A 12,584-nucleotide genomic window follows, 5' to 3' on the forward strand; every position below is an offset into this window, starting at 1 on the left:
ATAAAAAAACATTTTGCTCTGATTTGGAAAAAGGGTTTTGGCAAATAAAACAGGCATTAGCCCCTGCTGGCTATAAAAATTGACGAAGAATCAAAGATTTCTGCTGGCTGATTAGACTTGACCTATAACACATCTTGTATAGAGCAGCTTCTGCTTACATATGCTTAAACCTGGAAAAAATGTCAGTATGGACACTGAGAATGTGTTTTTGAGTTATTATACTATAATCCACCCTGCCAGAGCTAGGAATACCTCTGGATGAATCCTTGCATTATTCAGGAGATAACTATACTGTTAACAAAAACCTTCTGCCATACTGTATTGAGTGGAAGTGACAAACAGTTTTTTAAGTTCTGTACATGAAAGAGGATATGAGACAGTAAACTTTAAATATTACTTTTATCTTCTGCAAAAAGTTATCTTAGCTGGGCAAAAACTGTTAGCAAATACATTTAAGCTCTTTTATCAGTTTCTTTTTTGTTTTTTGTATTTTTAGTGATAAGCTACATGGTCTGGGACTATCAGCTTTAAACAATGATGAGTAAAGACCTCACAATATAATTTTAACTCTTTCCTTCCCTGCTTTCTTTCTCTCTCCAGAAGATGCATCTCCAGCAGTGAGCCTTCAATGGCCTTGCAAACAACCCAGGAATGTCAAGGAGTCACCAGTAGCAGCATTTCATTAAACCAGCAGCAGGTTTTGGACAGCAACTGGTGCTGAGCCAAACTGCCAAAGGAAGTGATTTCTGGCAAGTATTTTTAAGAGATAAAGAAAATACGGCCTTTCTATACTGAAATTTGAATTCTAGCAAAGCAGCCTCAGCAGCATTTTGAAAAATTTCTTGTGATTTGATTTTGGAAACCCTTATGACATCATTAAGCTTGATAGAATCTTGTGTCAGATAGTGAACTTGACACTGAATGAAGTATAAAATTAATCTGAATTTCTTATTCACAGTGGAATCTCTGTCTACTGCTGGAAGCTGTAAGAAAGCAGAGAAATAGAAATAAGAAATGACTTATGTGTTCAGTGGAGAGGCCTGTGAGAGAGGACAAGCTCCCTCAAAATGACAGAAAGTGGTGAGAAGTATCACAGTTCAGATATTCAATTTTAATAACATAGTTTTAATATTTCTTGAGTCCCTTAGTTTTGGTTCAGTGTGACACAATGTAAGCATTTGCTTAAATCCAACCAACTGTAAGAACCTGTTAGATGTATTTGTTACAGCTCGTTTCCTGAGTACAGGTCATAAGCCATAACAAATCCAGGACTCCAAGAACCTCTTGGGCTTTCTACTTGTATCCTATTTAGAAGCAAATGGAAAGGAATGAATTTATATTGTAACCATGTTACAAGTATGAGTGGCATGCTTTGAGTATTGCTAGGAGCTCAGAATTAGTAAAATCTATGAATACAGGTAGGTGAGGAAATAATTTCTCAAAATAATTTCACAAAAATGTTCAAGATTTTCTGTAGCCAAAACTGGTAGAATAAATATTAGAATAATCTAAATAGATATATTATCTGAAGGAATATAGTGTCAAATTAAATTAGTCAGTTGAGTCTGAAACATTTCTTTTAAAAATGTTTTTAATATCCACTAATTTTTGAATCCAATGAAATTGAACAATTTCATTTGTAAAATGTCCAAATGAGCTCTTCGGCTTCTCATATAATTCCAGGGGAGATTAATAAAAGGAACTTTAGTGTTTTTAAGAACAACTATTTTCTGAGCAGCTAAATTACATCCACTTAAAGAAGATAGCACATCTATTCCTATGTCCTACTGGAGAACCAGCCTCTTGCTTGGTCTCCAGAATGGTTATGGAATCCTCAGGAATTTTTGGCATGACTTTATGTAAGGTATGAACAATGACAGTGAAACATGATCACAGCATCAGATTTTGGGAACCTTTCATACGCATACAAAATGATAATTTAATCAGGAAAATAACATAAACATTTTTGGTTTTATTTATAAAAATAAATATAGTTGTTTCTATATTTATAAACACGTGTAAGTAAACTGCAGAAATTCAGCCTCACTACTGTAGTCTTTAACATTACAATTGAAATTCCTGAAGGTAATTTGCTGAGAAAAACAATCCAATCATTAATTTCCTTTTATGTTCATGCAACCTAACATTAATATCAGGTTTATGCATATTCATTTGGCCAAACTACAGGATGCACAGCTATAAAACTAGAAATCATTAATAATTCAAAGTTACTTGCTGATTAATAAATTTATTTTATAAGTTTTGTTTTCAAAACAAATGGGCCTTATGTGTTCTACTTTAGAGTTATATGGCAATGAAGTGTTCTTTCTTCAGCAAGAAATAAAGTCACTAGTCATTTGTAAAAGTCTAAGCTGTAAAGGGCAGCCCATTACTGTACTCTTCATCTGTTGCTAACACTTCCAGCACTTTCTTGATTAACCTAAAAGGAATAATTGGAAGGGCACAGAGTTTAATTATAGTCCTAAACTTTCTCAGATTGAGTCTATTTTAAAAAAGGACTTTTAATTCAATGGCTTATAGGGAAGTGACTATTTCTAGCAGCTGGTATTATAGAATTGTCAGACTAAGTAAGTCAGGACCTTCATGGAAACTTCCCTCTTAATGGATGCACTATTCAGAGTTTCTAAATCTGTTAGCAATATTCTACATTTTTTGTACGTCAAATGAAACCCCAAGATAACCCCCATGAAGGAGAAATGCTTGGATAATTCTTAAGCACAGTCAGGGTCCATATGCCTGATAAAGAAGCTCCCAAAAACCTGCTGACTCAAAGTTAACATATGGTAAGTGTTGAAGCACTTCAGAATTGTTGGGTTTTGCATCCTTAAGACACTGGCCAGAGTTACATTTACAGTTTTACCTGGCTCCATGAGACCCAGCCCAGACACTTTTATTTGCTCTTTGGACAGCACCAGATGGGGCCACAGCCAGGGTGTGAGGGACTGATCAGCCTCCCTTGAACACTGGCTGAGGCCTCCTGACTGAACCTGAACCATTTTCTCCTAACTCTCCAAACTTCAGTTCCTAGAGTCTGGCACCAGCCCATTTCAGCTCTTCTCAGTAACTCTCATATTTACAATGCAGACAAAGCCCCAGACCCAACACCCCCACCTGCTCCTGACTTATGATGCACTGTTGTCCTGTAAGTTCCTCTTTCCAATGTTATTTATTCCCACTCATTATTTTCAGACTTAGCTCTCCTCACCAGCTGATCAAAGCCAGGGTGTTGTGCAGGCTGTTCCAACCCAGCTCTCACCACTCCCCACAGCAGTGCAGGAGCAGGAGGGGCCCTGTGAATAACAGGGGGGCTTATTCTCAGGATGCTCAGCCACTGACTGCATGTTCCTCCTAATGACAGTCCCATCCTGCCCCTCTGAAACTCTCCTCATCAGCAAAACCCTCAAGAAGCCTTTCCAGGGAGATTCTCACTCACTCCTTCTAAGATGTGCAGATCTGAGATGCATAATGACATTCCTAATGGCAGTGCCAGAGTGCCTGTCTCTGCTCACATTTACACTACAAGGAAGGAGTTGGCAGGGAGGAACTGTCCTGCCTGTCTGTCCTTCCCAGCTGGCATCACGGTCACTCTGGATGTCCACACAACAGTTAGCAAAATCCCTCAAGACATCAGAATAATGAAGAAAAATTGTGAACTGGCTCAGATCTCCACTCATGGTCTACCCCTGACGTTTGAGGGGAAGAAAAAGGGGTAAAAAACACCTGGTGATTCCCCCCCCCCCCAAATAGAAAAGTCAATTTAAGTATTTTTCTAAATAAAACCTAATCCTTGTTAGATTTCCTACACATTAAAATAAATTCTAGAAAGAGGGTTTCAGACAAACATCCAAACTTTTAAATAGTGCCATTCTTCACATTTTTGGTGCTCAGCCACCCTGACTAGCCTCATGCAGGTACTTTTTTATATTGATTTGTGTTCTCTCATTAACTCCAGCTGGAATGAAGGATGACCACCATATAGAAGATATTTATTGATACAGGGGCAATGACAAGCATGTCATGTAACTGCTATGAGGTTTTTGCAACTCAGATTACACACATCACAATAAATATTATAAAATAATATTCAGTTGGGAAAAGGACAGAGTGGACAGTATTTCACTTGAAAATAGTTTAGTCCAGATGATTTCACTACTTGAATAGGTAGTGCTTCTGTGTTACAGCCACTCATATGCATCTTCATCAACAGGCTGCTGTATTAGCTACAGGTTACAGATATCTGCAGAGGACTTGTTTCTACATTTCTAACTTTACTTTTGTTCTCAGCATACAGAAATGGACATTCAGGGATATGAAATGAAATGCAAAAAGGAGACGGTATGTTTAACCTATTGTTTTCAGAAGAGCAAAGTGATTATTGCAGTGATGGTAAATGACACACAATTATTACTATCAAAAAAAAAAGTGGATATGACACAATCTATTCTTTTGTGATATCAGAAAATAGAAAGAATGTTTTTCATGGAGAATGTTCATTGCTCCTATCTATGTTTTGGGGAGGACTTCGTGCAGCCATGGGGAACTGCTGTAGTTGGACCAGAGAAAACAGCCACTTCAAAAGGAGGGGAGAAGCTGAAGGGCTGTAAGGCTGTAAAGAGGACAGCAGCTAAACCCCAGACACAGCAGAGGAAGGCTCTTACTTTGTTTTGAAGTAGAAGGCTGCACACAGCATGCCCACCACGACGATGCCGAAGACGATGCAGGCGATGGACAGCACCTGGCGCTGGTACACCTCCTCGCTCTCTGTGGGCAGCAAAGGGCACGTTAGGCAAGCACACAACACACCTGCCAAAAGGCAGCTGCAGCACCTCATGGCTTCACTAATGATGCACAGAGTCTTGGAGAGCTGGCCTGGATAATTCCTGCACAGAATGGGCGCTTCTCTGAACCTCCCCCCTCTAGTAAGGTTCATGCAGCTGGGGCCTCCTCAGAAGTTTTAGAAAATGGCCCCAGTACACTCTGAAAGATACATAATAATGACAGTCAGGACAGTTTAATCTTTTCTCTGCCATACATGCTGTTTTTCAGCTTTTCTTAACAAAGATTTTACCATCAATAGGATAAAGAGTCCTACCACCACGGAGTTTTTTTGGCCTAAGGAAAGAACAATCAGAGCTCTTCTGATGTCCCACAAGAGTCAGAGTTCTCCTTTAGCTACCCCAAAAATGTAAGGGTTTTTTGATTTGAATGAGTAAGGTTTTTTGATTTGAGTAAGGCATTGATTACAATGCCTTGCTCCCATGTCCTGAAGCTCATGCAAAACATGCCAGAGTAAAAAATAAACTCAATGAACTTGCATGGAACCCAATGACTCTCTTGCTATGAAGCACCAGATATTGCTTTGATAGGTGTTTATTTTTTAAAAAAACAGACTTTCTTTATAAATCTCATAATATTCTAAATAACTTTAAAACAGTAAAAGAATGAAAGTAAAAAAAAAAAAAGCTAAGGAAATAAGAGAAAACACTCCTTCATGACAGCAGACAGGAGCTCATAAGCAGCTGGAGATTCACACATTCAACAGCTCCTTAAGCATTATATTTTATGTTTATTCTTCCAACCACTTTTCTAGTTCAAAATGTGAACATGCCAAACAGATTGCCATCTTCAAAGATCAGTTTCTCCAAACATGCAAAGTGCAAGCCAGTATTTTCATCCACGAATTCCAGGTGGAAAGGCACCACGTGGGATTATCCGAGCACAGTCCAAGCCCTGGATGCTGACAAACCCACATTTCCTGCCTGGGCTGGAGCTCTCAGTGCAGGCACCCCCATCCATGGGAACACCAGGCTCACACGCCAAGTCGGCGGCAGCAGCTCCAAGTTTGGAACTCTCAGGTTCATAACAAATATTGTATGAAAACACCAAGGTAAATCTAGGCAAATCACTAAAGACTATGTGCAGTACCCTAATCAGTACTAATTAATAATTTTTCAAGAATGAATAGCACAGTGCTGTTACTAAACATTTGGAATCTTAAACACAAGCATCTGTCTCTTTCAAGATCCAGTTATTATTTTGGAAGCTATTAAAAATAAACTTACAGTATCAAATCTTGATTTTTTTTAATTACTTGTCTACTTGCTCTCTCAAACAACACTACAGTGATCTAAGATAGAAAATATCCTCAGCTTCTGCTGACATTTCCCCATCATTTAAATTTGAAATTCTAAAAATTGTATTTCTAAAACACTATCTTAAAAATTAAAAGAAGCAAATAGATTTTTCACCTGTCTAAAATATGTCTGGAGAACTTGTAATTCAAAAGGAAATCCTGTTCACATTGCACTAAATGTGATTCCAGTACAGCTTTAGGCCTATTCCTCTCTGGGAGGTACAAAATCTGGATCTAGACAGTAAATCCTTACTGGCACTGAACTAAATGTTTGGGGCTTAATGTCTTTTGTTTTGTTTATTTGTTTGCTGTTAAAAGCAATTGTGCAAACACAGTTACCCACCTCCTTCCATTTCCACAGTAATACACAAATCTAACAAATTTGAATTCTTACATTGATGTAATCACACTGAAACTTATTCAAAAAACTCTTCATTTCAGCAACTGTTAACCTGTTCTGCCTGAATACAGATGTCAGCACCTCCAGCCTAAGCCCCAACTAAACCATACATAGTTATGAACTGCAGTTTCACTTAAACATTCCATATAAATAACAATTTAAAAAAATCTGTTCATGAAAATAAATTGATTTGAATAATGTGTGCACTAGGCTTAATTTTGATTTTCTTTCAACAGAAGTCCTCATTAAATACTTTTTCTCTTGCTATTTCTTTTTGAGAAATTGTGAGTTTAATACAGCTATGCTCTTTTGTCAGTCCTAAATAGCGATCACTGCCTTGTTAAAGATGCTTTAGAATAAGGCTTGCCAAGATAAAAGCAATTCAGAGACCAGACAATATTATCTTGCTAAAACAACTATGCGGAGTTTTGAGTCTTTTGTGCAGTCAGATTAATCCCTGTCAGCAGCTTTCAACACATGTTGATCAATATTTTCTTTCCTTTTTGTTTACTTTGTACAGTGCATATTTAAAGAAGTACTTATTGATTACCCGTACTCCATTCCTCTAGGCACCTTTGTTCGTTTTTTACATCCTGTAAATATTTATTTATGTATTGGATTCCACCATTTTTTGTCTCCAACATCTTTAAATATAATCAGTTTGGCATTTTTCCATTCTCTAATCTGCTGCACTGGCTTTATTTAAAATTCACCTTCTTACTAACAGCAATGCAATCTGTCCCTCTCTGCAAACTGTGAAGATCTCCTCATGGCTGCCTTGATCTAACCTCACTATTGTGCTAAGCAGAGGTAGCACAGCTGAGATCCTTTCCAGACAAGGAGCATCACAAATGGCTTGAATCTGGAGATGGCTGTAGCCAAGCACTTGAGCCCTCACAGAACAGAAACCTGGAGAAATCCAAAGTGTAGAAAAGAGAAGAACTGCAAATTCCTTCTCCTTCACTCAAGGATTTACATCAACTGGTGCACACACGTATTTACATATGGAAACTAACTTCCCAAGGTAAACCCAAGTGTGACTGAAATGATAAGTCTCTCTTTATTCACATATATTCATATATTCCTTGTGAAGTACATCACCTCAATTACAGCCTGTTGAAACAAATACTCTCAGGAGAGGATTCCTCATTTAATGAGCAGCCAAGAAAATATTTCTGCTAAAAACCAAAATATAAACTGCCATGGGTACTCCTGGATAATCCACTGGAGGATTAAGACTACAGAATGTGAATTTCACCAAGCATTCAAATTGCAGAAAATAAACAACCTCTACTGTGAGAAATACAACCACAGTGCTCAAAAGTAATGTAGTAAACTGTTTAGATGCAGACTATTTGTTTAATAAAAATTATGGAAAGAAAGGTCTTCTCAAAACTAAAATAAAGACAAACTCACAAGGAACATGGTGCCTGTTGCAAGGCTGAGCTCTCAAAGAAAAGTCCCCATGCACTGTGTGCCCTGTTACATGTGGAGCCCATTCTCAATTATGCTGTTGATTGTTTCTTATTTTCCAACCTGCTATGAAGTTTTCTAAGCTTATCTCAACTCATTTGCTGCTACTATGAAGGACAAAATTACTACTGGTGACCCATTGCTCACAGCACAGTTAAATTTCACATACATTATGAAAAAAAAGTATATGTTATATTCCAGGTACTGGGGGTTTGGGTTTTTTAATTCTCTTGCTCTTTAAAATTTACAGTCTGTATCCTGTTTATTCAAATGGAAAGACCCACTGAAGCACACATGTATGTCTTTAGAGGATTAAAAAGTGTAGGGTGGACACATTTTTCTCATGACAATCATTTCTAAAGGATATGGTTTTTTTATTGTACATAAGCTGAAACTGGTCTCTTTTTGACTTTGTTATAAAAGGAAGAATGCTGGTACAAGGTCCTTGAGTACGATTATAACCGTATTACTGAGGAAAAAAATTAGTTAATTAAAACAGATTATGCTAGGCTTTGTCAGCACCTAAATCCACAGTATCATTACCAGCCATAATCACTGGATCCTCTGGTTCTATTGTGTGTTTGGAGTTGAAATATCTTTGAAAGGGATTTCAAATATGAAGAACAGCATTGTGCACATGGCCTATACAAAACAATAACAAAAATAGTAACTTTCCCCCTTGTGCTTATTCCAATGGCTTTTGAATAAAATCTCAATACGGTCACAAGCATCACAGAGAATAATTACTGACTATTCAAACCAAGCCAACTGAGAAATTACAACATTTACCATACAAATGCATTACTTAACCTTTGCTCTGTGAAGAAAAACCCCCCATGAAAATGAATAAAGGTGCAGATTAATTTTTATGCTGAAATTTTTACTCCCAGCCCCAAAAGCACAAACCCTAACTGCACCCAGCATCCCCTTACCTTCCTCACTCCCTTCTCCTAAAAGAACCCACTCTGCATTACTGCAGGTAACAACACACTACAAACAAATATGGGAAACCCTTTATCTTGTCCCTGGTACACATGAAACCCAGCAGCTTTCCATGTGCACAGAGCCAGCTTTTCCTCAACAGATTACAGGGCAGCAATAGATTACAGGCAGGGCTTTGGGGTTTTTTTTTGTCCCCATGCAAAAACTGAGCCATGCAGAGGCAGTGAATTGGCACTGTGATCTCTGCTGTGACCTCACTGCCACACTTTTTGCATTTCCCTCCATGCCCTGCCCATGCCTTTCCTGCCACACCTCAATTCCAGATGGTATTGGAATATCCAGCAGAGCCAGACCCTCACTTCTGAAGTGAACCTCAAAAGTATCATTTGTCACTTAAGCTCTCTTTGGTGTCCAGCAGCCTCAAAATGCCACAGACAACAAGGGAGGAGGAATACATGGAAGCCTCATCCACAACATCAAGATTTTTCAATAAAATACAGATTCCCATAAGATAAAAAAGAGTAGTTAAAGCATGTTTCTCAATATAGGTAGATTTATGTGTGAGAAGTACTGAACTATATACAGCATTCTAAATTTAATTCATGAAGAGAATAAAAAAAGCCTGCATGTTCCACAAAATCTGTGATTGCCTCAGCATCAGACATTCCACTCTCCCAAGAGTTTTCTCTGTTCTTGCACTTGCAAAAACCTACTGCACAGATTCTCTGCCATATGCTGTGGCTTGTGCTAAGGCAGAGAGAAAAGGCTGAGATGCTACAAGGCACAGTTCACAAATTTCTTCTTTGACCTTCAGTAAGTCAAGACCCTTGTTCTTTCTGTAACCACAAGGATATTGCCTCTTCCATTGCAGAGATTAACATAACAAAATGCAATATAAACATATTAACCTCTAAAGAAGTCTTTGCAAATACATGATATAGATAAACCCACCCCAGACAACTCTGTTTCAACATCTTTAAGGGCATATGGATTACTTCACATAAAATATCATGGTTTTTTCTAAGTCTCAGCTACTTTTAAAAGACACCAAGTTTTCTTCCTTAAGACTTTGGTCTGTCTGGGTGGAATTTCCCTTTTAAAAGGGATTCAAGACTCTTAGGTTCCCAAACCAGAAACAGAAGTTTTTATCTGCTATCGTTTACAGAGAGGACAGAGTCAAGGTTAATTGCACAGATTTCCATCTCAGACTGGGAACAAAGCAAGCTGACTTCTGCTGGCAGAAGTTCATAAAACATTTCACAGTTTTCACAGTGATTTTTTCTTGGGAAGAACGGTTAGACAATTCTGATTGTAATAAAGATGAACAAAATAATTTTCTTCTGCTAGTGGAATGTCCATAGCACAAGGATTTTAATGAATGCAAAGTGAAATAGATGCAGCCCATTATATATTACAACTGCATGATATTTACATCCTTTGACTTTTGGCATTTAACCCTGGTGAGATCATCTCCTGCATACACAAAAGACAGAAAAGGAAAGAAAGACTGTTCAACATGTCTGACTGACCTATTTTGAGTACTTGATTCTACACCATTAATGCTACACTGGCACTGGTTTTGCATGAGATTAGAAATGAAGCGGTGAATTAGGTGTAATCACTCATCATGAAAAGGGATGCAAAGCTATGTGCTCTAACTCTGAGGCTGAGCTCTCAGTGTTAGGTTGGTGAGTGAAAGGTGAAATCTCAATCAAAAAGTAATGGAAATAAATATCCTCAAATAAAATGAGCTGAATGCTGAAGAGTTACCTGCAAAAAAACCCCTAACAATCAAAAAAACAAATGTATAACCTTACACAGCTCTTCTGTTGTCTATGGTTACAGCAGGAGTGAAGATGCCAATATCCTTATTAAGTACTACTTGTTATTAGGTGAAAATTTGATTAGCACTTTTAAACAGCAAGATCTTATTTCTGAAGGTAAATTAATTTTAACTTGGGTATCCTAAGAAACTATCTTTTCTGTTTATCTGCAGGGAACTTGGGATTTGTGCCAGCTACCTCCAGAACTCAAATCTAACAAACTCTCAAAGCCATATCTAAGTACATTCACTGCAACATATTCATTGAATTTTAGGCTTGAAACAGCCCCATAGGAAGCTAAGGGATGAGAGGTAACCTTTTCCTTTCAAGAAAAAATCTTGTTACAAATTCTTTTGTATCGACAATTTACAAGTAAGACAAACCAATTCTATTACAAACTTTATCTATTTTCCTTTTATTTCCAAGATGGATAAGGTCAGTCACTAACCAAATTCACTCCCTAAATCTCATCAGTTCTCTGTGTGCAAGCGCTAATTTTCCTCGCTGAACAATTCAGTTTTAGAATTTATTACAGTAATTCTAAGTTTCTCCAAGACTTTCTACTGTTGCAAAACTACACCCAGTATGCCGACCTGTAATACATTTCTATTATATACTAATAAGAATTAAAATTTCATATGAAGCTTTCCTTTTTAGCCTATTAATTCTTGATACAATCTGAATATACATGTTTTAACTTGAGTTCTCTAAGTATAAGAGAAAGATAAATATAAAGGCCATTCTTCCTCCCTCCCCAAATTTAATTTTCAGTGCGGATATAAGGGAAAAAATTTATCTGGGTAATAGAGGCTGACAGCCAAAAATCTATGGTGATATTTTAGACAATGAGCTCACTGAAAAAACCTTATGATAAAAGGGTAAAGCTGTCTAAGACTGTGATCCTCTGGCAGTAATCTTCCTGCCTGATGGCTGCCTGCACTTTTGCTGATGGGTGAAAGGGATAAGCAGTAAGAAACAGCCCCCTAAGGAGCAGAAGTCCCACAGAAGAGAAACTTGATAGCTGGTGGAGAGAAAAGAACCCCTAAACAATCTGAAACATTTGATTTCTCTTTTGCATTAGTCCACTGTTGAGGACACACCTACTAAAATGCATCAGGGTACTGGAGAAATGGTATCATAGTAATAGGATGTGAAATTAGGGGGCAAACAGCTAGACCTGCACAAGATGAACCCTTGCCCTAATCACAGGTGAAGGTTGTAGATCTGAGATATAAAGCTAAAGATTTGTGCAAGGTCCTCCTGGGCAGCAAGGACTGCACATGGCCCTGAATGCTGTGGTACCCCAGCAGCTGAGCTCTGGCAGAGAAAAGCAAAGAGCAGCTCTTGGCAGAAAAAGCAGGGAAGCAGCAGGTCTTTGCAAAGGAACTCTTTCCCTTCCCCCCAAAACAAGACATCATGTCTAAAATGGAGGGGGCTGGCACCCCAAAGGGCACTGCTGGTTTTTTGTCATCTATGGTTCAGTACAGAAGGGCACAGGCCAAAAATGACACTCATCACTAAGCCAAACATACCCAGCTCAGCTGTAACTCCATGAGCCATCAGCATTTAGCTCCACAAGCAGCTACTGGTTTCTGAACACAGAAAGCTCTGCCCTTGCTACCAAAAATGAAAATGAAATAGAGACTGAGGACAGCAAGAGGAATTAGACAGTGAAAACAAACAGCCAAAACATTACAGCACAATGAGGCAGGACAATTTCCCTCCTTATTCTTCCAGGGGAAGAAACTTTGGAACCCAATATCCCCTCTGTGTGTGCTTTTGCTCAAGAGAG

At 38.1% G+C, this 12,584-nt stretch overlaps 1 protein-coding gene across 1 annotated transcript in view; it reads right to left on the bottom strand.

Annotated features, from left to right (window-relative positions):
• Nucleotides 1–12,584, bottom strand: part of NRG3 (neuregulin 3) — a 344,618-nt gene that overhangs the window by 30,098 nt on the left and 301,936 nt on the right. The window contains 1 exon segment of the mRNA XM_071438745.1: nt 4,680–4,782. Within this exon segment, the coding sequence (XP_071294846.1) occupies nt 4,680–4,782 (103 nt within the window).

This window comes from Agelaius tricolor, unplaced genomic scaffold (genome assembly GCF_023055355.1).
Source record: "Agelaius tricolor isolate 1412-34295 unplaced genomic scaffold, bAgeTri1.0.p SCAF_13, whole genome shotgun sequence".
Classification (NCBI taxonomy): domain Eukaryota; kingdom Metazoa; phylum Chordata; class Aves; order Passeriformes; family Icteridae; genus Agelaius; species Agelaius tricolor.